The sequence below is a fragment of the Monodelphis domestica genome, chromosome 1, assembly GCF_027887165.1.
Source record: "Monodelphis domestica isolate mMonDom1 chromosome 1, mMonDom1.pri, whole genome shotgun sequence".
NCBI classification, from domain to species: domain Eukaryota; kingdom Metazoa; phylum Chordata; class Mammalia; order Didelphimorphia; family Didelphidae; genus Monodelphis; species Monodelphis domestica.
Window position 1 is genome coordinate 93,707,292 of NC_077227.1, and position 27,530 is coordinate 93,734,821.

Sequence of the window (27,530 nt, forward strand, 5' to 3'; positions counted from 1 at the left end):
TCTCTGAAAAAGGAGGGTTGCTGGGAGTAGACCACTGCCCACAGCGCTGGATCTGGGGGCTGCTGTTGCTGAAATATCTTCTTAAGAAAAAGGAAAGACTTCTTTTCAACAAGGGATGGCTCTTAGAAAGGAAAGGGTTGAGAGAGATGTGTTGGGAAGGTGAAGTTAAAAACAAAACATATTAATAAAAATTTAAAAAGAAAACCCCCACAGAGCACCAATACATGCACTCCTCATAAAAGAGAAAGCTTTGCTGGATGTTTCACATGAGGGTTATTTTGCTTCCCACGTGAAGGGAGTATACGCCAAACAGATGCAGAATGCAGAAGAGATGCAAGTTGTTTCTGGGGCAGACAGAAAATGAAAATTATTGTACAAGAAGCAGACAGGAACATAATGAGGTAATACTATTTGCATCGAATATGTCTAAGATCTTGGGCCAGAAAATGAACCCTTTTAATGCATTAAATCTAACTTTCAGAACCACAGGATTTCAGAGCTGACAGACCTTAAAAAACACATGGTCCAACCCCTTAGTTTTGCAGATGAGGAAACAGGGACCTGGAAAGGTTAAGTAAGTGATTTGCCCAAGATCATGGCCAGCAGAGAGCCAGGAATAAAACCCAAATCTCCCAGACTCCCAAGCCATTTGTATTTTCACTTTATCACAATGTTTCCATGTTAGGATCATAATGCTAGAAAAACTGGAAAGGGACTTCAATAGTTAGCTAGCTAGCTTAACCTCATTTTATAGTTGGGGAAACTGAGGCCAGGAGGGGTATTTGAACCTGATCTTCTTTCTCCTATGCTAGGCTACAATGTAGGCAGACCCTGGAAACACTGCCTTGGTGCCTCCAGCAGCAATTTGTTCTGGTTTTACTATAGAAATAATGACATATTTAACCTTACCTTAACCTTGCTTCAAACTTAGTTATTTTGTCTCTGAAATAGGAAGAAAATTAGTTGATCATGGGAACCACTGGGTTTTGTTTTTTTTAAGGGAGAGATAGCATGATAAAGTAAAATAAGAATTAGGTTTGGTGATTAAAAGAAGGGACCTAGATTGAATTTCTGCCTCTGACATGTACTATTTATGTGTCCGTATAAATTCTCCTGTTTATAAAATTTCTCTAAGCCTCAGTTTCCTCATCTGTAAAATGGGGATAATACCTGGAGTGCCTACCTCAATTATGAGGGTTAGATAATACAATATAACATAGCACTTTAAAGCACAATATAAATATGAGCTATTCTATTACTTGATGAAAGATTCAAAGGATTATTAAAACACAGTATGCTAATGCACATTTTCAGGGAATGTCTACTATGGGAACTTTGGATAATTGTTGGGAATTATCTGTGGTCAAAATCATATGTATAGAGTAGGTAGGTGGCTCAGGAGTTAGAGAACCAGACCTGGAGCCAGGAGGTTCCTGGGTTCAAATCTAGCCTCAAGATACTTCCTAGTTGTCTGGTTCTGGGCAAAATCACTTAACCCCAACTGCCTATCCCTTATTGCTCTCTTCTGCTTTGGAACTGATATTTAGTATAAATTCTAAGACAAAAGGTGAGAGGTTAAAAAAAAACAACAAAACACCATGTGTACCAGGAGTAAAAAAAGCCAACTTTTCCTGTGTGGTTTGGTGACTGATGAGGACACCCAAACAATTCATTATATGTTAAAAGTCAAAAACACCCAGGATATGCCAATGAGTACCTGAACATTGAAAGACCCAAGACAGTACCAAAGGGCATGAAATAGTGTGTAGCAAATTTCCTACAAAATATACCTACTCACCTGAACCCCAGTAGCCCTTCCACACGGTCTTTCTGTCCGGGCAGATTCAGAGGAGTTTCTGGCAGAGGATTCTGCTTGGGGAAAGGGTGATAAAGGTGACTGAGATCTCAGAGAGGTTGGTTTTGCTTTCATTCGCTGCATCCCAGGCTGATAAGAGTAGAGTGGGTGCTGCTGCTGCTGCCAGTTTTCAGAGCCTTCGTGGATAACTGGAATGGGAATGTAGCCAGCACGAAGCTGGGGATACACTGGGGTACCCTCCTTAGTGGGAGGTAGCTTGGGACTTTCCTCAGATGGGCCGTTGGCTGATGATTGACTTTCCTAAAACAAAAGGAACCAGAGACAAAGAAAGAGATGGGAGATGGTAATGAAATGATAGGACAAAATCTAGAAAACATGGAGCTATTAAATGTCAGAACCAAAAAGAATTTCTTGACATGCCATGTATGATGTGTGAATATTTTTGGAGAAGCAACTTTCTTTTTTAAAAAATTATTTTACCCCCTCCCCCCGCCCCCAGTTACATGATTCTTATTGTCTCCCTCCCCTCTTTCCTTCCCTCTCCTGGAGTGACAAGCAATTTCACTAGGTTATACATATATTATCACTCAAAACCCATTTCCATATTACTCATTTTTGTAATAGAGTAATTGTTTAAAAACAAACCCCCAAATCCTATATCCATATAAACAAGTGATAGATCATGCTTTCTTCTGAATTTCTACTCCCACATTTCTTTTTCTAGGTGTGGATAGCATTCTTTCTCGTAAGTCCCTCAGAATTGTCCTGGATCTTTGCATTGCTTTTAGTAGCAAAGTCTATCACATTTGATCGTCCTACAATATTTCAGTTACTGTGTACGATGTTTTCCTGGTTCTGCTTATTTCACTCCACATCAGTTCATGTAGGTTTTTCCAGTTGTTATAGAAATCCATGGATTTATCATTTCTTATAGCACAACAGTATTCCATCACCATCATATATCACAATTTGTTTAGCCATTCCCCAATTGAGGGACATCCCCTCAATTTCTGATTTTTTGCCACCACAAAAGGCACAGCTATGTATATTTTTGTACAAACAGAACCCTTTCCATTTTTTCAAATCTCTTTGGGATACAAGCCTAGTAGTAGTATTGCTGGATCAAAGGGCTTTTAAAGCCCTTTGGGCACAATTCCAAATTGCCTTCCAGGATTCCAGAATGGTTGGATCAATTCACAACTCTACCAGCAATGCCCATTTTAAAAAAGGCCATAGCATTCCCATCATCTCTGACTCATAGGGTGGGAGTCATAATCATCTTTGTTCCTCACTGATGCTTCCAAATTATTTTCTCAATGATTATTCCTCTTTTGAGGGAAGCTCCTTATATGCCCATTGCCCTATGTAAAAAATAAGACTCGAATACAGGACTACAATCCCCACAAGCCTTTGTTCCACTTCCCCAAGATGCTTTGTAATCTCATGGGAATTCTGAGGTGGGCCAAGATCGAGGAAGGATTTAAGCTGGTGGCAAAGGTTTTTGGGTCTCTCTCGCTCTTTTGGACTTCCTTTTTGGAGCAGAGGCATCTCTTCCATGATGTGAGGTTATCTGGCCTAGGCCTTTGGCCTAGGCACGTGTTTTTTCTTATTCTGTATTTTCTTTAATCTTTAACCTTTAATAAACATCTAAAAAAATATAATACTCCTTGCAGAGAGAAACTAATTTCTACCTGCCTCAGTCTCCCCATATTCCTAAATTTTAATCTTTACACCTATAACTAGTAATTGTTTGATAAATGTTTGTTGGATGTTAAAAAATCATAATAAAAACAATTACCTCTGTACCATTATTCTCCTGTGTCCTCAAAGCTCCTTTTTCCCTCCAGGGGCTCCTATTTGGCTAAACGTTAAAGAATCATAACAGCAAAGAGAAAATAGGATGAGTTTTCAGTTGGCAGGCCTAACAGTGAATAAAGTCAATATTTATAACTGGCTAGGCTAGTCTAGTCTGCTTTGGGTGATATAATGGGCAAGAGAAAAACATTAAGCAGATAGGTACCTGTATGCCTACCTAGCTGAGTCATCTAAGACTCTGCAGAGAAAGATGACTTTGTAGGAGAAATTTAAGACCACAAAATGGCATTTAAGGATAATTCATAAATTTTTAGCTTCTGAAGGAATATGGGATATTACCCAACTATCTGGTTTTAACTGTGAGGAAAAATGAAGCATACAGAGGTTAAATGACTTGTCCAGGGTCACACAGCTAGTAAATGTTTAAGGCAAGATTTGGACTTAAGTCTTTTGTGTTCAATCTCATATCTACTATATTATACTTAATTTCTTAAGCTTCCTATGGACTCAATCTTTATTTACTAATTAGACTAAAGATAAACCATAACAATGATCCTTGTACCAATACAGAGGCTAGCTATTGGAAATTAAGTTCAAGTCAGAACTCAATAACAGAAGTTGAGAAAGGGGGTCAAATGCCTTCAATATCTGGAAAGAATGTAGAAGTGGTTATGGGCTTCAGTCTGTAGATTCTAGGGCTATTTACTGCTTTTTCTTTTACTAACACCAACAAACCCTGCACAGGTTAAGAATGACTAGGATCCCCCTCATGTCCTCTTATGAAGTTCTTCCTTCAGTGGCCAATCTATTTTGGGGCCCTCCAGAAGGCCAAGTTCCAGATGTACCACTGGGAAAGATCATATTACAGACAACAAGGCACCTCGGGCACTCACTAAGCAATGTCATTATTCACCATGCAGGGAACTTTCCAAATAATGGCATATCACACATATATTTGGAATCCCCCCGAACTAGCTAATCTTATGAGCAAAAAATGTCAAATTGCCAAAGAGGTGATGAACTATGACCATTAATATACATTATACATGGGAACTTCTTTGAAAGGTAATCATTTTTTTGGCCTGAATAGGAATATTCTTCCCTAAGTGATCACATCTTTGAAGGCAAAACTAAAACCAAATAAAAGTTAAGAACCTAAGAGATTACAGAGAAGAATCTCTCCTAGAAAATTTGTCAGACAAAAACGAGAACTTTGGGATCGATCTAAATTTTAGTTTTCTTTCATGAGCACATGTATGTGTATAAACATTTAGGTGACCTTGGAAGCTAAGTATGTTTACCTAACAATATTTCTCTCTCTTGGAGGAACCCCCTTCCTATCAACTTTCTTTAGCAAATATCAAAGGAAAGAATATCATGATGTCCTTGGGGACACTGGCAGCGACTATCTCCTCTCAGGGGCTGGATTAGTACACCCACATACTGGGGGCTCCAGTATTTTCTTTAAACCATGATTAACTCTCCAGAGTCAGGAATCATATTTAGAACTGAATTTCTTCCCACTAAAAGGGGCTAAAAGGAACACCGAGAAAAACATTGGTGGTGTCTTGTAAAAAGGTATCCCTAAAAGATTTGCTCCTCCTTCGTTTCACTTTAAAGGGAAAGCCTGGCAAAAAGGGCTGGGTTTTCTTTATTGCTATAAGGTTTTACTGATTTTTGGGGGGGGGGGAGGGAAGTTGTTGCTTTTATCTGTCATACTCTTTCACAATATTGTACAAAAGTCTTAACTGAAGATATATCCAATGGGACAAAATCAAATATTTATTAAGTCTCTTATGATGTGCTGTAAATCTTGAAATTTCTCAGACTTGTGAATGTTAAAAATTTCCACATTGAGGAATCCTCCATTGGAACAAATTCCCTACTGGGAAACATTCCCCATTTTGATGTGAGAACTCGCCAGGATCAGAAATGGGAGGACCTCTACTCCACCCCTACTTAAGACTGCTTTATGGGAGAAAAATCCTTGCTAAACAATGAAAGTACTTGGACCCATGCTTATAATAAGGCAAGGAGTTCTTTGAGCCATGCCTGTTTTTTAGAATTGATACAATGAGATGCTAGGTACCTAAAAGGGTCGGGCAAGTTTTCTCTTAATGAGATTAGTCGACTCAGCTGTGTTTTCACTGGTTCAGACTTACTGAGATTAGTCGACACAGCAGCATTTTTTTCTGGTTCAGATTTACTGAGGAGATTAGTCAACTTAGCAGGAATTCAGATGGGCAGTCCTTTGGAAAACATCTACAGTGATTGGTAGATGTAAGGACTTAGGGGAGGTGACATAGGAGGAAAACCCCTATATAAGAAAATGCAGAATCTCTTGAGAAAAAAATCCTTTTGGAGGATCTCTGATGAGGATCGCTTGGGAAGAATCTCTTGAGAGAGGCTCTGGAGAAGGGTAGCTCTTGGAGGACAATCTCTAAGGAGGTCTCGCTAGAGCTCCTCTGAGGGGACTCTGTCCCTCTGGAGGCTCTGGAGAGAGGCCCTTTGGGACAGTCTCTGGCTGGAAGGCTCTTTAAGGAGGACTCTGGCTGGAACTCTCTCTGGTGAAGTCAGCTGAGATGGAACTGGCCTGGTGTCACTAGAATCCTCGCTTAGACAGACCTTGTGGTGAGTGTTAAAAGACTGACTGATCTCTCTCTCTAAAGACTCACGTCTAGGCCATGTTGGCTTAAGGCCCTTCATACTTATTTCCTTTTTCTCTCTTTTCTTTAATTCCACATTTGTATTAATTAAAATCTCCATAAAACCCAGTTGACTTGGGTATTTAAATAATTGGGAATATTTCCCTGGCGACCACCTTATATTTGATTTTAAAACCAAGACACTGTAGTGAAACATATTTTCTGTGGTCAAATTTATTCACCCTCTCTTATATCTATCGCAATTTATATCTTCCACCATTTTAACTCACTACAGTTTACAACATCACTCTTTTAACTATTACAGTTTAAGGCCTTCAACCATTTAAAATCTAACAGTGCCAACACTGAGAAAGGAGCTGCAGGAGATACAAAGATGAGAGCATTTCTTGCCCTCAAGGAGCTTACAGTCTAATTATGGTGGCAAGAATACATATGTGAAATACCTAGCATTCAAAATAACAGTTAAGGGGTTATATGGTACATTCTTGGGCTTTATTAATTTTCAAAAAATATATTTTGATAATAATATTTGCCTACAATTGGTTTATTTTATAATCCTATCTATTTTACACATTTAAGAATTTTACTCTGAAAAGGGGTTTGTAAGCTTCACCAGAATGCCAAATGGTTGAGAGGGCCCTGGGGAGAATCAAGACAAGGAAAAGACTATGGTTTTAGGTCATTGGGGAAAGCTTTAGAAGGCTGATAAAACTGAACTTAGCCTTGAAAGGCATGTGGAATTTGGATTGATAGAAAAATAGGAAGAGGTAAATATAGGATGGAGGGCAATATAAGCAAAGACAAATAAGTGGGTTATGTGTCAAGGACTGGTTTTACTAGGACAGAATTGCATGGTGCATGGTATTTGTTAGAGATAAAGAGTAGAATAAGTAAAAAGGGAAGACCTATAACTTGATGATCTGACAGGCAATAAGGAGATAATATTGGTTATTAAGTGAAATAAGATTATATAATGAAAAAATTGCTTTAAGAAGATTCTGACTATACTCAAATTCTTTCTATATTGTTAGGACATGCAAGATTCTGTGTTCCATTATGCACAAGAGGACTCATGATAAGGTGCTAGAGTAAGACTTACATGGAAGACTTTTGCATAGGACTAACAATGCTGTTTGTTGTCTAAGGACCCCCCTTCCCCATCACCCAACGGTAACTGATGAAAAAAATGTGTTTTTAAGCTACAGCAACCTATGAAGACCATCTATACTAAGGTGAAAAGGAGTTCTAGAAGTTGGCAGAGTGTCTGGTACATCAGAGGAGCTTAAATAAGTGCTTCTTCACTGAGCTCCAGTCTGCAAGGAGTGAATGGACCTATACTCTGAAAATGACAGATCCTTTAAATATTAACTGTAGGGTATTATAGAAGACAAGCATGAGATGAAAAAAAGTATGGTGCAATATAAAGGGTCTTGGATTAGGAGTTGGGGGCATCACCAGTTCTGCTACTAATTAACTATGTGACCTTAGGCAAATCACTTAGCCACTCAGCCTTTTTTCTTATCTATGAGGTTGGATTAGATGGCTTGTAGGACTCCTCCTAGATTTAATGTATAAACCTGTAATGGGAGTGGTAATAGTGGGAAAGAATAGGAAAGAATGCAAGAGACTAGGAGAAGGAAGAATCAACCCACACTAGTACAGAATGGACTAAGAATAAAGCAAAGGAAGAAATCAAAGATGCCTGACAGCTCCCTAGAGATTTGTATGTTTTTGCAATTTAACATTTGCTAGACATTGTATAGTGACATAAATTTGTTATATAAATGGTTACTTGTGAATTCTCAAATGCTCTAAAACACAGGAAACATAGTATTGCTGTAGTTAAATAGTTGGAAAGGAACTTGGAGATCATTTAGTCCAATGTCCTCCATTTTAGGGATGAGTTAAGTGAGGCTCAGAGAGATAAAGAAAAGCTTTCTCCAAGATTTTCTCCTCTCCCTTGACTTTTGACAAGGATCTGTCCCAATTCTCCTCCTATTGGTGTGGTTACTCCTCAATCTCCTTTGCTGCATTTATTACTCACATACTGTCCCCCACTCTAAATCCTGGATGTTCCCCAAGGCTTGGTCCTGGGTTCCTCTTTCCTTCACTTCTTTCTATACAGTATCATCAGCTCAAAGCAAACTTAAATCCAGTCTTACATCACCAACTACCTATTGGACATCTTTCACTGAATATCCCATACACATCTCGAACTCAAAATAGCCCTAAGTTTTTCTATTTTTTTCCTTTCTATTAATTGTACCACCATTGTTCTAAGTCTCTCCAGTTCACAAATTCAGAATCATCCTTGCTTCTTTCTTCTTTCTTGTCTCCACATCTAATCAGTTTCTAAGACATTGGTTCTTCCTCCACGAAATCTGTTGTAGTTCTCAAATCATAATCTTTCCCGTCCACAGTCACAACTTGAGGTCTGAACCCTCATTATCTGTTTTCAACTATTACAATTACTTCCTGATTCATCTCCTTTGGTTTCTCTGCTTCTAGTTCCTTCCTTCTCATTTACATAGTTACCAAAATAATCTTCCCAAGATTTATTTCCTTGCGCATGAATCTTTAGTGTTTCCCCACTTCCTTTAGATTAAAAAATAAATTCCCATGCAACTGGGCTCCAGTCTATACAAACTTACTTCACATTATTTCTTTCTATACTCATTCTAAGTTCCGGTGAAACCAACCTACTTGCTCTTCCCCTGAAGTTAATGTTCTAACTCCCACTCCTGTGCCTTTGTCTAGATTACTCCCCAAGTTTATCTGCTGTTCCCCAAACTCAGCATTCAATTTCTTGTCTCAAGATTTTTGCATATACTGTCCCTCACCCATGGAATGCACCCCACACCTCCTCACCTCTACATCTTGGAAATTTTATCTTTTTCTATGACTCAGCTCAAATACTAACCCTCTCCAAAAAAAGTCTTTTCTTGTACTTTTGATTCTTTGTGCTTGTTTCCTCCTCAAAATATCTTATATATACTTATGTATTTATAGATTGGGTCATCCAAGAGAATGTAAACTCTCTAAGGGAAGGAACTGGTTTTCATTTTCTGTTTTTTTGTTTTGTTTTTTTAAATAATATTTTATTTGATCATTTCCAAGCATTATTCATTAAAGACAAAGATCATTTTCTTTTCCTCCCCCCACCCCCCATCGCCGACACGTGATTACACTGGGTGTCACATGTGTTCTTGATTAGAATCCATTTCTATGTTGTCAATATTTGCATTAGAGTTTCGTTTAGAGTCTCTCCTCTGTCTTGTCCCCTCAACTGCTGTAGTCAGGCAGTTGCTTTTCCTCGGTGTTTCCACTCCCATAGTTTCTTTGCTTATGCATAGTGTTTTTTCTCCTAGATCCCTGCAGATTGTTCCGGGGCATTACACCACCACCAATGGAGAAGTCCATTACATTCGATTATACCACAGTGTATTAGTCTCTGTGTACAATGTTCTCCTGGTTCTGCTCCTCTCGCTCTGCATCACTTCCTAGAGGTTGTTCCAGTCTCCATGGAATTCCTCCACTTTATTATTCCTTTTAGCACAATAGTATTCCATCACCAACATATACCACAGTTTGTTCAGCCATTCCCCAATTGATGGGCATCCCCTCGTTTTCCAGTTTTTGGCCACCACAAAGAGCGCAGCTATGAATATTTTTGTACAAGTCTTTGTGTCCATTATCTCTTTGGGGTACAGACCCAGCAGTGCTATGGCTGGATCAAAGGGTAGATATTCTTTTTACGCCCTTTGTGCATAGTTCCAAATTGCCCTCCAGAATGGCTGGATCAGTTCACAAATCCACCAGCAATGAATTAATGTCCCTACTTTGCCACATCCCCTCCAGCCTTCATTATTTTCCTTTGCTGTTATGTTAGCCAATCTGCTAGGTGTGAGGTGATACCTCAGAGTTGTTTTGATTTGCATCTCTCTGGTTATAAGAGATTTAGAACACTTCTTCATGTGCTTATTAATAGTTTTGATTTCTTTATCTGAGAACTGCCTATCCATGTCCCTTGCCCATTTATCAATTGGAGAATGGCTTGATTTTTTGTACAATTGATTTAGCTCTTTATAATCATTTTCTGTTTTTATTTCCTGGGGCCTTACATATAGCAGACATTTAGTAAATTCTTGTTAAACTGAATTCCAAAATCCCAATTTGTCCATAATTTTCTACCCCTTCTTTGTCTCCCCCCTCCCCCCCCAACTGCTTCTTAGAATCTCTACCTTAATCTTTTAGGATGAACAAAAGCCTCTCAGTCTCTTTTGGTCCACACAAAATTCCTAGGGGCTTAAAAGACCTCCATTCAGTAAGAAATATTTGTTGGCTTCTATAAGCAGGGTACTGGGCTTGGGATACAAAACACAAAGATGAAACAGTTCCTGCCCTCATGGACCTTACATTCAACTCAGGGAAAAGGGCAGAGAACGTGTACACAAATAAGTACAGACGGAGTACATACAAGGTTAAAACAGACTAAGTTAATGAGAGAAAGAGAGATGGAGAGTGAGAGGGAGCTAGAGAGCAAGCAACTCTGCTTTAGAGGAAGCCAGTGGCTCTAATAAAAGCAGCCATTGTTTATTTATTTATTAGACCCTTACCTTCAGTCTTGGAACCAATTGGTTCCAAGGCAGAAGAGCAGTAATGGCTGGGCAATGGGGGTTAAGTGACTTGTCCAGGGTCACACAGCTAGGAAGTGTCTGAGACCAAATTTGAACCCAGGACCTTCTGTCTCTAGGCCTGGCTCTCAATCCACTGAGCTACTCAGCTGACCCCAAGCAGCCGTTATTTAAAGTGTGAAAACACTGTCATATTTAGTGCTTTAGTTTCAGCTCTATTCAAGTAGAATTACAATCAATCCTAACTAACTGAAAATGAGAATGATAAAACAAATTTTCTGTGAGGTGGACAAAAACAATATCATTACAAGGAGTTATAATAAGGGTTGCAGCTAAGATTAGAATCTAGGTCTTCCAGAATCCCAGGCTACACTTGGGCCTCTCTTAAGAGAAATCTATAGCTATTTAAATATAATGTAATATAATAATGATATATCCTGCAGCCCTGCCAAGAGTAAGTAAATTAATGTTGTAAAGCAGCTCTACAATTTTCATAGGTATTACTTTTGCATAAAATTGAAAATCGCCAGCCTTTAAAATTTAAAAGATAAAAATTCTTTAATTGATTAGTTGAGCTTTTTCCCCTCAGGTTTTGAAAGGAAAGTGTTGACTTTTTTCCATCTATAAATTTAAGGTGGTCTTGTCTCTATCTTCATGTTTATTCAGGGAATTCTGGATGAAGAAACCATTCCTTCTAATGGAGATCTGCAATTATTCTGGTAAATTAAAGTATAGGGGAGCTTTGAGACACTGAGGCTTTAAATGACTTACATGACAATTGTCACACAGCTATTAGGTGTCAGGGAGCATTTGAACCCAGGTCTCCCTAACTCCAAAGTGCTGCTTGATTTGTGCTGCTGATTATGTTTTTAAGTTTTTAAAAATGATTAAACAATATATACCAAAATATTCACAGCAGCATTTCTTATAAATAGCAAAGAAATGGAAATAAAGGTGGTAGCCACTGATTGGGGAATGGCTGGGGAAAAAGTATGCTATATTAATGTAAAGGAAATGGCAAATGAAGAATTCTAATGAACAAATAGGAGGAGCTGTATAAAATGATGCAGGGCAAAATAGTCAAAGATAAGAAAATAAAATATGTAATAACCACAACAATGTAAAATAAAAAGATCACTAAAAGGAAACTGAACTCTTGAGTAATGGAAAAAAACAGGGAAGAGCTCAGAGAAGAAATGGTGAAACATACCTTTACCTTCCAGTTAGAAAGGAGGGGGACTAGGAAGCCAAGAACATTGTATATATACCATAAAATGGAGCCATCATAGCAAATATTTTTAATGTGTGTTTTGGGGGTTTTTTGTGAAAAGGAAGGGTTCAACTTAGATGGGGAAAGAGGAGCAAAACAATTATAACGCGAAAGACATCAACAAAATGTAATCCTAAAAAATTAACATGAAAGCAAGTAGGTTTCAGCACAGTTTATCATCCAAAAGATATAATTTCCTTAATGTTCTTTTTACAGTAAAGCATCCTTGTCTTCACTTAGGCATAAGCACAGTGAATCTGTAAGGCTTTTTTTCTTTTTACTTGCAGAAAACAATGCTGTTAACTTCAAAACCTCAACATATGGAACAAGTTACTATAATTATCCTATCTCTTGCTCAGCTTTCTTCCAATTTATTTACACACATGACATGACAGTACACTTTCAACATTTACTCTAAAACAAAATATGTGATAAAAAAGAATTTGAATAGATCATTTTCATTTAGAGGACACAGATTGGCATAGTGGATGTAATGACAGATTTGGAGTCAGGATAACCTAAGTTTGAATATTTTACATATTAATTAAAAGCTGTGTTGTGTGATCATGGACAAATTATTCAACCTGAGTCAATTTCTTAATATGGAAAATGGCAATCAATAATACCTATAGTATAATTATTTACCTCATAGAATTAAAGTGAAACTCTCATGTATACAAAGCTACTTTTAAAAAAATGTAATTTTAATGTTATTACTTAGAAAGTTATTTTATTTAACTTTAAATTTAACTAAAATTTTATAAAGAATTAACTTGATGCTGGGTAATATTCTAATTGCTTTAATACAGTATTTAGTGTCTCATTTTTTTTGTATTTTTACATTATTGTCTGTACTTTATAAAGCATAGTTGTTAATTTAAAAAAAGAATTAACTTGATAATTTAATTTTTATATACCTCAATCTTAGCATTCTGGGAACTACTTTATGCCAAAGAATTTTGCTAAGTGACATAATCTTTTAGGTAAAAACATTGGAAATGTATTATTTGCTAAGCCCAGGGAGGAACTAAAAAAACAACTGCTCATCTTTTATTTATTTATTTTAATAACAAATTTCCACATTAAGTTTTCCAAAGTCATATAGTCCATATTGTCTCCCTCCCAGAACTGACAAGAAATTCAATCTGAGTTATTCATGTATCATGACACAAAATATATTTCTATTTTATTCAATTTATTTTTATTTTAATACCATCCACTGCTTATCTTGCTGTATTTTATTTAACATCTGATGGCTCTTGCCAGTCATTCTGTAAATTGCCATAAAATTCTCAGAAAACTGCCCTGCCCTCAAGGGCCAGTTTCTATAGATGAATTACTCCATGGAAAATTACCAGAATAAGAGATAAGGAAAAATTATCCCTGGGTGAGATAAAAATCTCTAGTAAGCACAAGTATTTATTAGGATACCTAGGGCAAAGTTTTTAGTTTGGGCTTTTACTCCAGGGACTTAAACTACTTTATATTGATACAAAACATAAAATCCATGGGGATTTAAGGGAAAAACGATTATCTTGTAAGGTATTATAGAAGGGCATTTTATAAGTTTACAAAGCACTTTCATATCAGTTACCTTATTTGAACTATAAAAATGACTGAGTTGTAGACAGTACAAGTGGTGTTATCTTCAGCATAGTATGGTGGAAAGAGTATAGACATTGAAGACTTAAGTTTGAATTTAAAGAGTAGTAGGCCCCCAAATCAATTTCCTTAGCTCTCTGGATATCGGTCTCATCCACAAAAGTGGGGCAACTCCCTACATGTAAAGAAAGGTTGGCTTCAGGCCATCCTCATTCCCTCCACAGCCTCAACCAAATTAAAGGGCTGCTCTGTTAGCTAAACGTAATCTAAAGAATGTTTGTGCTTGAGAACTTAAAAGAAAGCATACATAAGGATGGGGTACTATGGATGGTGGAATTAGATACATGAGGTCAGCATTGCTTAAATATTTTTATTACAAGGGAGACAATAATAAATGTGGTATGAGTTTAAAGGGAAAGCAATAAAAGGCAATAATTTTTTTACGTTAATGTTATATTTAAGAACAATAAAGTTTAACCCATATTCTCAAGTGAAGCTGGGATCTCATCTATTTGGACTTCCCACCATCAATGAAGATTACAACCCATCCATGCCTGCCTAGCCTAGGTAATACTTGTCTGTGTCTTCCTATTACTTTCCCATAGGAGGCTGGCTCAATGTACTGCTGTGGTTTTGCTTTCTTTCTCTTATGCCAGGGATACTAATAACAGGAACACAAGAGCTATCCCTACCATGCACCAGTTACTTGCCACTGAGTTCTGAGTGAAAACCCAATTTTAATTCTATGGATATTATAGTATTCTATTCAATACAAGCAGTAGAATATCTGTATAAAAACATCAAACTTTAAATTTGCATTCAATTAAGGCAAAACAAAAACAGAAAGAACTCAAATTAAGCCCTGGTGCCTTCAAAAGTGTTGTCATTCCAATATGGAGAGGATACTTTCAAACTATCAGCAAGTATCTGGACATATACTTGTGAATGGGGACTTTTTTTGCCCTTATAGGGTGAAAGGATCATGAAGATCCACTTATACTCTCTCTTCTGGTTCCCTTTAGGATTAAGGAGGGAGCTGGAAAAATCTAGACCAGCAGAGGGTTCTTTCTACTGCACAAACCAAAGTGTTCTTGACTAAACAAGGAATTCCCAATCTTTGACCACATTTGCACAAATCCTTAATATGTTGTATCTCAACCGTTGATCCCAGCAAATCTTTATCAATACATTTTTGCTATCAAAGATTCTTATGGCTTAATATGTATAGATTTCAAAAGCTCACTCCATTCTTTTCCTTTTGGAGTCTTCCCTCACTCCCAGTTTCTCCCTCGCTCACACAGGATCATAGAGCTGAAAAAGTCCTCTAGCCAAAGTCCAAACCTTTTCATTTTAAAGATGAAGAAATTGAAACTGAGAGAGATTAAATGATTTGCCCAGTCATATAAGGAATGAATGCTAGAGAAGGATTTTGAACTCAGGTCCTCTGATACCACTGCCAGTTATTTTTTTCTACTTTATGAACCCTGCAGAGGTTAGAGCAGCCTACAAGAAAAAAATTAGATCATTTACTGATCTCTTCACATTAAATAGCTGGGGTTGGGAAACACTGCTTTAACCAACATAGAATCTCCTGAAAACTACTGCTAAATTTAAGCTATCTCAAATGAAGTATAATGATGTCACCACATGGTATAATAGAAACAGTTCTGAATTTGGAATACAGAAATCAAAGGTTTCGATCTGAGCAATGCTACTTAAAATCTACTGCTTCTCAGTTTCCTCACCTGAACAAAGATTTAAACCAATGATTTCTAGGCACCAATTCTGTGACCTGAGATTACCACAGTAATAATGGTTCCATTGAATTCTGCATAACTGTAGAGTTCTTAAGTAGGACAAAGATTTAATTATCTGAGCTTTTAGGCCAGAAGAACCATTTAAAGTGCAACTAAGATCAGTCAATTAGATGATGGACCAAGAAAAGTGCAGTCAAATTCAAGATGATAAAATGTGGAAGGAAATAAAGAGACTGAAAGTCTTTTCTCAGAAATTTTGGGGTAGGAACTAGTTTTAAAAGAAGTGATTTAGGCACAGAAAGGTAGCATGATGTAGTAGAATGAATTAAGGGCTTCAAGTCTAGGAAGATCTGGGTTCAGCTCCTGACACCAGCATTTTTAACTGTGTGATTTAGGGGCAAGTTATTTTATCTTGCTTACCTCCAGTTTCCTCTTTAGTAAAATGGAGATAATGGTATTATAATCCATACAGTTGTTGTGTGGTTCAAAAGGGAATAATGTATGGTATCTTGCAAATCTTGAAGTTTTATAAAAAGTATATAAAATCAACTATTATTACCCACTTCTTGAGGAGTCAGGTGAGTTATGTATAAGTTTCAACATCTAACATTTTTAGCTCGGTTAAATAGTCTACAGATGTCAGATGATACTAAAACTATTGCTTATCTCTATTAAACAGCCAAGATTCCCCGCCTTCCTACACCCTCCCCTCAATATACAACAATGGTTTGGTTAATAGAGCTATCAAAAACAATTTCTTTCTTTTTACTCTCCCTCTATTTTTTCCCCCTGGCTACAAAGGCAAAATATATTCCAGTGTATTATAAAAATCTTTTTACTGTTGTTGTTATTGCTCAGGAGACATCCTATTGAATTAGTTTCTCAATATTTTAAATATTTTTCAATGTGAGATATTAACTCATAAGAGAAAAAATCTTTATGTAGTCATAGATTCATGACTAGAAGAGACCTTGGATCTAGCAGTTCTCAATTTCTTCATTTTAGAGGTGAAGAAACAAACACCCAGAGAGGAGAAGTCACTTAGGAGCACTGATAGAAATGAAAGGGACCTTGAAGGCCATCTATTCCAACTCCCTCTTTTTACATATGAAGTAAATTTGTGGCCTTCATGCCATTGGTCTTCTTTTACAAAGGACAAATAACAACAAAATCGAGGCCTGCAGAAGTTCAGCGACTTGCCCAAAGTTACACTAGGTTGGCAGCACTGGGAGATGAATTCGGGTAGCTCTGACTCCAAATCCAGTGACCTTTTCCCTGTATCATGAATGCCAAACATTCCAAGTGGCCATTACATTTTTATTTGGCATGAATCAATAACAGGCCTAGGAAATGTTTGTTTTTACTACAAAACGAAGGATCAAAATGTGCAGGTCAAGGTGAAAGCACAGCTTACATTTCTTTGTAATTCTTCCCTCCTCCCACCCTACCTTCCTGGACAGAGCAGGTGCTCAATAAATGTGCAGTGATTAAAAAGATAATTCTTTAAATTCTGCACTGAGATGCTTAGAAACACAAGAATCTTGTTGTGTTAAGGAGGCTTTGTAAGAAATTAAAAGGTACCAAGTTTAACCTGATAGTTTATTTGTGATTACTGGGATATTTAATTCCAGAATTTAAAAAAGCTGGATGTTCACTATCTTCCTACAGAAAACAAAACAAGACTAGATTAGGTTTTTTGGTTCAGTCATTCTGGAAAGCAATTTGGAATTACTTACCCCAAAACGGTTAAATTATGCAAACCCTTTGATCTAAGCTCTACTGTTATGAGGTCTATACTCCAAAGAGACCAAAGAAAAAGGAAAAAGCACTATATATATATATTTTTTTTTATTATTTTTTAATATAAAGTTTTTTGAATATAAAGTTCTTTTTGATGTGGTAAAGAATTGGAAACTAAGGGAATGGCAACCAACTGGGGAATAGCTTAACAAGTTATGTGCATGTGATGGAATGCTATCATGCTATATAAATAATAATGAACGAGATGGTTTTAGAAAAGTCTGGGGGGGCAGCTGGGTGGCTCAGTGGATTGAGAGTCAGGCCTAGAGATGGGAGGTCCTAGGTTCAAATCTGGCCTCATACACTTCCCAGCTGTGTGACCCTGGGCAAGTCACTTAACCCCCATTGCCTAGCCCTTACCACTCTTCTGCCTTGGAGCCAATACACAGTATTGACTCCAAGATGGATGCTAAGGGTTTAAAAAAAAAAAAGAAAAATCTGGGAAGAGTCATATGAACTGATGCAAAGTGAAATGAACAAAACCAGGAGAACAATTTATATAACTACAACAATATTGTAAAAACCTGAAAGACAAGGAAATCTGATCAACACAAGTTAAGATGAAATATGCCATTTAAACATGCTTAGAGAGCATGAAACATTGCTTTAAGATATGGTTCATGTGCGGATTTGTTTTGTACCAATGTACATAATTGTAAGGTTTTGTTTTTCTTGCTTCATCAGTGGTTGGGGGAGGGAAAGAGAGAATCTGGAACTGAAAATAAAATAAAATTGAATTAAAAAACCCAACTTCTTGAAATTTAAAACTGCTGTTCTCTGAGGCTAGGCTTACATGATGTCAAACAGCTACTTTGTGTGTGTGTGTGTGTTTTTTTTTTATCATTAATAAGTTGCTTTATCCATGTAAAGACAAGGCTTGACATGCCTTTTCTATTAGTGGCTTTTGTGCAGATTGGTAAAAAGAACTTTGTAATTTATTCAGCACATTAAAGCTGCAAATTTAAAAACCTTTTTCCAGTATCAAGTCTCATAAAGCAGTTTACTTTGTAACCATTTAACAGAAGAATTGCTGAAGACTCAAGAACTATGCCCACAAATAATTGAAACAGAAAGCAGCAATATAAAACTCCAGTGCCCTAACTCAAAAATTCCCTGCTCTAGTCAACAGGTATCAACCTGCTTAAAATAAACAGTATGAGAACAAAAAGGCAAACTCTCAATGGTATGCTCTATTCTCAGCGATCATATGCGTACACCAAAACCAGAGAACGGGATTTCCTTCACTGTTGAACGAAAGGCTAAATTTCAGTTAAAAGTTAGTGAAAGCTGGAATCTTTTCCTAAATTCACAGACACTCAAATCTATCCATAGACCCTAGGTTAAGAACTCTTGCAAAAAATTGTAAAAAAATAACTTGTTTATCTTTTGTGAAATTCTGTTTGGTCCAACATATTTACTTACCTAACCATGTTTTGCTTTAAAAATAGTAATGAATGACATGCCCAATGACTTCAATCATATAAATTAAAAGTTTGCTAAAGGAAATTGAACTCTGAGTAATTAAAAAACTAATGAAGGTTCTAGAGGAGAGATAAGATAAAAATATCTTCTCTTTTCACAGAAGATGAGGAGAGGGAGAATAAAAGATTATATACATAAAATTTTATATGTGTGTGTATATATACATATGTTTATATATGTGTTGATATATATGTAAATATATATGATAAATACATTATTTTGCAGCCTTGAGATAAAAAATTAAAAGCTGCTTGCAAAATCAACATGCCACAGATTTGAAAACTTTAACCTGGAGTTCTCAATCAGGAGATCAAGACCTACTGGTAGATTTCAAGACTGTAAGCCAACTGGTGCTGTTCCACCTCATTTCCTCTGGAATTCAGCAGACCAAGTAACCATTACTTTCTTTTTGAAAGGTTTTACTATCAGCCTACCCTCTTTTTTCTCCCTACTACCTTGGTTCATTCTCATTTTTTTAGGAAACTCTAAAACTAAGGCTTTCTCACAAAAAGGATGAGGATTTCCATTTTAACCAATCTCACAACTGAAATAATACATAAGAAAGCATAGGGAAAGCTAGGTAGCTCAGTGGATAGAGAGCCCAGTCCTGGAGATGAGAGCTTCTGGGTTCAAATCTGGCCTCAGACACTTTCTAGCTGGGTGACCCTGGGTAAGTAACTTAACTTAATTGTCTAGCTCTTGTCCTTCTATCTTATACTTACTAAGACAGAAGCATTAAAAAAAAAAAGAACAACATATACAAAATTTTGCTTATTTTAGAACAAGATAAGCCCTGGAATTGTTCCTTTTAAAATAAAGAAAATAATTTTGTAAGAAAATAATGTTGTAATAATACTCACATAAAATAATTTAAATGTCTATATTCCATGTTCCAAAGATCCTAGGTCTAAATTTACAAAGTCAAAGAAAGAAGTTCCAAGGAAGGTCAAATACTGAAAGGCAGGGCCTATATACATATCAAAATAGTCACTGATGTACTTTCTGAGATAGCAAAAAACTGGATACAAAACAGGTACTGCCCAGTGATTGGGTAATGACTAACGAACTAAGGTACATGACTCAGTGGAATATTCCTACAGCAAAGGAGTGAAAAATATGAAGAATTCAAAGAATAGGAAGACATATGAACTGATGCAAAGTGAAATCAATAAATAGAGCCAAGAAAACAATGTAAGAAACAAGACTACATACAACAATGTAAATGGAATGAATAAAATAGAACTAAATACTTGGTTATAATAAAGGAGCGTGGCTCTGGAGAAGAGATCAGAAAATACATCTCCTGCTTTTCACTGCACAGGTATAGGTGTGGAATACTGCATATACTGCCAGTAGGTTTTGGTGAATAATTTTTTTTTACCCCTTTAAAAAAAAATCTGGTACAAGGAAAGGTTTATTGCGAAGAAGGAAAGAAGAAAATGCAAATGATATAAAAACACATTAACAGTAATAACTAAAACAATGGTATTCTTATAGCTGGTAACTCAGGATGGAACTTTCAAGGTCAAGTCTTCAAAAATGAAAAAACTTAAGTTCATTGCCAGGATTTCTTATCCTTTAGGTATCAAATATCCAGCTGCTTTGGGAAGTGACTTGTTTTATCTCTTTCTGTTTGGAAGCATATTTGGTAATAACTAGAATACCCTCTTCAGTCCAAACACTACTTTTAATGAGTAGGCAGGAGAAAGAGACTCACTGTTTTTTTAAGTCACAGGATGTGGAAGGGGGATCCAGGTTCTACTACCTTCCTAATGTAACCCTAGGGAAGTAACTTGACCTCTGATCTTTAGGTTTCCTCATTTTCCTTGTAAAATGAAGGGTCTAGATGAGGTAACCTCCAACCAACACCACTAGATATGTTTAAAGCAAGGAAATTCACAACTTTCCCAGAGTTGAGCAATGGGAAATGCAAATGAGCAGCTATCATGTCCAAAATATGACCTAAAAACAGTTCATGAAAGCACTCTTTGCTATTTCAGGAAAGGAAAAGAAAGATGAAGTTTTTGATCCCCAAAGCACTATAAAAGCCCACCCTGTGGAGGCAATTCTAACCTGAATAAGTAATCTGACCTAATTGAAGAGTGAGCATCATTTAAAGCTGAAGGAAAGTAGAGAGAAAAAGTGATACCACGTTCCTCTCAAATAGACATAGGGAAAGAACAAGATTCAGGGATATCCCAGGAAATATATATGAGAAAAATGGTCATCAGAGTCATTCCTACAAGACTTCCAGGCCTAGGGCAAATCACATTGTGAGGTTCTCTCCTCCCAATGTTTTTATACAAATTAAATTAATCATTTTTCATAAAACATCTGTTATGTGCAATGGCTTTTATTTGCCCTTATTCAGAGATGAAAAAGAGAGTCCTTCATTCATATTGTTTAACTTGCTTCCATTCTGACAGGTTAAAAAAAGTATAGAAGAGGCAGCCTAGAAGGGGGAAAAAATTATATACATACAAGCCAAAAAATGTAAAGGGTATATGTGTCTGGATACCACTCATCTGCTTTATCCCAATGATGGCAGTGAAAGCAAACTGTCAGAACATGGGGTCCACATCCTTTCCAGGAGTGACTGGCCAACAACCCCTTTTCCTGCTACTGCTAACTCCTGGAGGACCTGCCAACCAACTGTTTCTTTATCAGGAGAGGTCAATTTGCTATATACTGTATCTTAGAGGTTGGTCAGCTTTGGGGGAGTCAAGAAAATCCAAGGAGTCCAGGAAGGCACACTAGCGTAGGGGAAGATAGCTAAAGATATAGTGCAGATGGGCGCATAATCAGGTGAGCCAGAGCTGGAAGGGGAGAGACTGGCTGAGTTAAATTTCCTCTCTTAAATTGGGGAGCTTCCTTCCCCCCCCAACATGAATGGGCTGCATAATACTCTATATCTCTTTAATTTTTGAAAGAAAATGCTGCCAGTGCTTGTTTGAAAAAAAAGGAAAGAAACCATGAAAATACTTAACCATTTAGTCTTAATAAACAGCACAGGAAGGCAGCTTTTAGCTTGTCACCTCACTGAGTGAGGATAAGAATTCAGTAGAGAACATTCAGTACACTTGGGCTTCAAGCATCATCGCGTCTACAGGCTCAGTGCTGAGTCATTTTTCCAGTCCAGACTGAGAGGGCACAGGCCCTGATTCTGAGTCACTGCCACCACTACACTAACTACTGCGACACATGGTGAAAATGTGTGTAAAACATTACCTAGTGAGTAGGGAAGCTCTGTTCAACTAACAGAGGAAGTTACTGAATTTTCACTAGAGACACACATTCTGCCATGTAGTTATTAGAGGTCCCTCTATGCTTAGATGGGGGGGGGGGGGTATTTAGACGTACACACATTCTCTATCCCCTACTCAAATCACTTTGGGTATCTGAAGAAAACCCCAGCAAATCCCTGAATGTCTTCTGAAAATCTAGGCTCCTGTGTGCCTATGAGATTTTAAAGGATTATGCTTTTTAACTACAGAGATCTTGTGGTTTTCTAATTGAAATGTTAAAATAAAAGATGAAATGTGGTTTTACCCTATTTACAGCCCAGCAACAAACAAATTGAGACCCATAGCTCAGTGCCTAATGGAACTTGTATAGAAATGAATGAAAAGCAGGCCTATTATCAGCTGAAAATTTGTCTCTTTCTCCTGTTTACCATCTTTGAAGAGGATGAGTCACTGTTACCCAGAAAGAAGTAGTTTATTATTTTGAAAACAAAAGTATCTAAATTCTAATATCTAAGAACAAAGAACAAGAACCATTACTTAATATATAAATGGACAATGTATGAGAATAGACAAGTTAATGAGTCAAAGGAAATGAACAGGCAGTTCTTAAGAGAAGAAATCCAAGCTATCAATAGCCATCTGAAAAAAATGCTTTAAAATAATTAATAATTCTAGAAATGCAAATTGGAGTAACTAAAATTTCAGCTCTCACTCATCAGATTAGGAGTTGACCAAAAAAAGAAAACGACAATTGTTTAAGAGGCAGAAATAAAACCCATAATGTCCTTTTGGTGAAGCTTTGAACTAGTTCAGCCTTTCTGGAAAGCAATTTGGAAATATACCTCAAGTTACTAAACTCTGTATTCTCTCATTCTCTCTCTCTCTCTCTCTCTCTCTCTCTCTCTCTCTCTCTCTCTCTCTCTCACACACACACACACACACAAACACACACATTATATATGTATATATACACCCTGCAAACCAGGGACACCATTATTAGGTATATACCTCAAAGGGAGGTCAAAGATTACGAGGCAAGGATCCATATGCTCAACATATTTATAGCAATGTTTTTTGTTGTAGCCAAGAAATAGAACCAGAGGCTACGTATCAACTGAAGAAAAGATTAACAAATTATCATATATGAACATAATGGATACTATTGTGCTATAAAAAATGATGAATAGGGTTGACTTCAGAGAAACCTGGATGGACTCGTATGAACTGATAGAATGTGAAGTGGGCAGAACCAGGAGAACAATTTATGCAATAAACTACAATATCATAAAGAAAATCAACTTTGAAAGAATTATGAATTCTGACAAGTCAATGAATAAAGGCTCCAAAAGGCTGATGATGAAGCACATTATACTTCTTAGCAGAGAAATAATTAAGTGTAAGTATGGAATGAGACATATATTATCAGCCACAAGCAATCTGTGAATTCTTTTGCTTCAATATACTTGTTATGAGGACTTTTATTTTGGGGAGCAGAGAGTTGTAGAAGTAGTACTGATTTAAAAGGAAAAGAAAATTGATAAAACATTTCAAAAAATTTTTGAGAGCTTAAGGAAGAAGACAAGAAAGGCAATATTAGTACTACTCTGTTCAATTTAAAATATACTTCAAAAGGCAAATTGTACATAATAAGGACTCAATTTCATTCATAGCCATCTTTTTTTTCCTCATCTTTCTATATGGAAAAGTTAGTTGATGTATGTCATTCACAATTTTCAGAAAAATGTTAAGAGCCAGAGGTATTATAAAAAGAAATAGCCCTCCTGGGGAAACTGTAGAGAGTAAGAGTGCTAAATAAAGGCATGTTGTAGTCACTAAGCAAAATGCTTTGTGACTCAGCCTGAAGGTCTAGAGTACGCACAGTAAAGATAGACATTTCCATTTTACTAGAGTATAAGTTCCTTCAGGGTTGAGTCCATGTCTTCTTGTTCATCAATATGTATCTTGCACATGTTTGATGCTTAACTAATATTTCTGAATTAATTATGGATGATTAAATATATGTTGTAGGATCAGTTCCTAGAATCTTCTCCAAATCAAAGAATCCATCATTATTAGTCCACAATTTTATGAAAGAAGTCCTTTTTATTTTGGGGAAATTGATTGGCTGATACTTGGCCTGTGGATAGCTACTTCTAAGCCTATATGGAAAGCCATATTATTCAGTTCATCTTCCTAAGGACAGCCACCCTTTGGGAGACAAAGCCTACATTTCTTCTGTGTCCTAACACCAGGAAATGCAGTGCCTAAATTGGAACGACTATAGAAACTGGTGTATCTGGCTTCAACTTTGTTTTGAACTAAGGTGCCCTGTTCTACAAAAAGCTGGATATATCTCAAAAGAGAAACAACAAAACAATTTTTGTTCTCAAAGAATCCATGTTCTTATTTGAAAGATTAAGGCAAGTAATAAGTAAAAAAAACATAAGTAGAAAAAATGTTGTAAGACAGTAAAGGATAATGTTATAGTTAAGTAGTTTTATGGAATAAGCAAAAGATTAGGAATTAAAGGCCCTACCACATAGCTAATGTAGCTTGGGCAAACTAATTTGTTTCTGACCCTCAGTTTTCCCTCCTTTAAGATGATTAGATGAGATATCCTGCCTCCCTTCTTTCCAGCAATCACAATTTTCAGAGTTCAGGAAGAGATGACTATGGCTTCATCTTAGAAACACAACAGGAAGCCTGTAGATTTTCACAAAAAATGAAAGATTTGTGTGCAGGGGAGTATGACGATACTAGTGATGTTATAGGAGACAGGCAGCATGGTAGGAAAAAAACACTTGAGAGCCTAGTTTCTGGAAGGCCTTAAGCTTGCTACCTTACATGAGTCCCTCCATATGTTTATTATTTTTATTGATATTTTGTAAAAAAAACTTTTTTAAACTTATAAGATCAAAAACAAAAAGATATGCTTAGCCATAAACAGCTGGTTACAGATGAATAGAAAAATACTGACTTAATTAAGTCCAAGAGCTTGATTTCATATCCTGGCTCTGAAGCTACCTGTTTGACCGTGAGCAAAATCACTTAACATTTCTGGTCCTCTTGTTTCTTAATTTATAAACAGAGGGGCTTAGATTAATGGTTTCTGAGGTGGTCTGAAATTTACACCACCCCTGCAATAGTCCCATCTCCTATTTCCTTCCTGGTTTATTGAGAGCTAATTTATTGACTACATAGATAAACAAATATCCACTTCTTTTCATGCAGGGATTGGGGGGGGGGGGGGTTAGTATATGAGGCATCTTGAAAAGTCCAGCACATGCTTATTTTCTGGGAAAAGGCCCAGGAGAGGATGAATGCTTTCTTCTTATTTCCCGAGTTCTTTTTCTTTCTTTTAAACTCTTACCTTCTCTCTTAGAATCAATACTAAGTATTGGTTCCAAGGCAGATGAGCAGCAGTTAAGAGCTAGGCAATGGGAGTTTAGTGACTTGCCCAGGGTCACACAGCTAGGAAGTATCTAAAGCAGATTTGTTCTCTAGGCCTGGCTTTCTATCCACTGAGCCACCTTACTGTTCCCTGAATTGTTTCACTCATAGATTGGTGTCTTAACACCTTTCCTGGGAACTTGTCTAGCCATACACTTGTGAATATGGGAAGTACAAGAGATCCAATTTCCTGGAAGTCATAAAGCCAGAGTGCAGAAAGAATGAGCCTGATTAGATAGAAGAACATGGGAAGAATGGCTGAGGAAGGGCTGCAAATTAACATTATACTAATTTTTATTAATTTTGTTAAACATTTTCCAATATATTTTAATCTGATTCTGTCTCACTCACAGCTAACTTAATTTAGAAGACCTAGGGAAGTCCTGACTCCAACAAGGATGAAGTCAGAGGGTCAATCTCTTATAATTCTCTGGGTTTTCTTATTTGTAAAACAGAGTTCATAATATTTATATTACCTACATGGTTTTTGTAAGAAAAGGACTTTTAAAAAATGAGTTATTACTTCCCAGAGTGATAGACTTTCAAATTTATTCAAACCAAAGCTCTTCCCATTTGATCTGATTTTTTTTTTTAAAGCCACGGCCTACATGATGTATTGGGCAGACATTTCTTGCACATAGCATTCTGGACTTGTTAGACCAGTTTCATGTTTACAACAAAATACCAGACTATCTAGGCCATTCAACACATGCAGCAAATGCTCAAACTTGACAGTTTATTACCAACTACCTCACATTTTTCTGATTTCTATAGGTTTCCCATAAACTTGGTAGTTTATACTTGAATGACATGTCAAAACAAATGTTCCATAACTACCTAATATCTTCTACAGTGATTTAAAATGCCAACCCAGTTACTACACAAAAACCTTCATAAGATGATTTCTACCCCACCTAAGTATCTGCACATTCAAAACTTCATGCACACAATTACATACAAAGTTAATTATAGAAAATTAGTCAGCTCTGCTAATTTTTAGAAATGAATATATAATTAATTACTTGTGAATTTGATGTCTGTGGGCAGGGGAGTTTCCTTAGCATTGTAAAATCATAGGATCATAGTATCAAAGTCTCAGTACTAGAAGGGATCATCTCCAACCTTTATCTGATAATTCAGTAAACTGCAGCCCAGGGAAGCTTGAGAAGTAGATAGTAGTTTGTAAAGCTCAAGTGGAAAAAAGCAATAAAGTTTTTTTAAAAAATACTTCCTTAAATTAATTTGTAATTAATGAAATCAATTAATTTAATTAATTTTAATTAAATTAAATTTTAAAAGTCACCATCAAATAGTTTTTTCCCCTTAGAACATATTCCTCAGGTAGTTCAACAATCTTCCATCCTTGCACCACAAAAGGCATCAGACAAAAAGATATGTGTGTATATATATATATACACACACACATTATACCTTTCATATTTCTATTTATCAGTTCTTTCTCTGGAGGTAGACATTCACAAGTGTTTGAATACCTTTTAACTTTTAAAATAACCTGACCATTGGTTATTGCTTTACCAACCTTTCTGGTTTTGATTTTTGTTATTTTTTAAATGTTGGAAATAAGAGTTGATCTTATTTTTTAGGTGACTTAGAGTATTTTGCTTAATTATATAAAATTAAAGGTGAAAAAAGTCCATTATTAACAAATATGAAAATGCTATTCCTCTGTGAACTGGTATACTTGCATTTATCTTAAAGTGGTAATCTAAAAGCCTAATGATGATAAATCTAGTCCAGGAGCAAAAGTCTGCTTCAAGGACTAGGCCTGCAACCCCACAAATGTGCCGCCTACTACAGAGATGAGGAGTCACCTTCACAGCTAGCTGGACTCTGCATTTTGCTGCTGCCTGAGTGGGCAACAGAAAAAAATGCTGTCTGCCTTTCTGCCCACCATTTTTAGGGTAACAGCTGGGAAGTTTCAACCCATTTCTGAAGAAGTGTCAGGAACCTTCCTTGGCAGGGAAAGAGGCCA

General features: G+C 36.6%; 1 protein-coding gene across 2 annotated transcripts in view; it reads right to left on the minus strand.

The window, feature by feature from the left end:
- Window positions 1-27,530, minus strand: part of BAG3 (BAG cochaperone 3) — a 34,522-nt gene that overhangs the window by 5,038 nt on the left and 1,954 nt on the right. The window contains exons 2-3 of one of the 2 annotated variants that reach the window (XM_007478912.2): window positions 3,615-3,677; window positions 1,799-2,116 (exon numbers count right to left, since the gene is read on the minus strand). In XM_007478912.2, the coding sequence (XP_007478974.2) occupies window positions 1,799-2,116; window positions 3,615-3,677 (381 nt within the window). The remainder of the gene's footprint in view (window positions 1-1,798; window positions 2,117-3,614; window positions 3,678-27,530) is intronic. The other variant, XM_007478913.2, reaches the window with a different exon arrangement.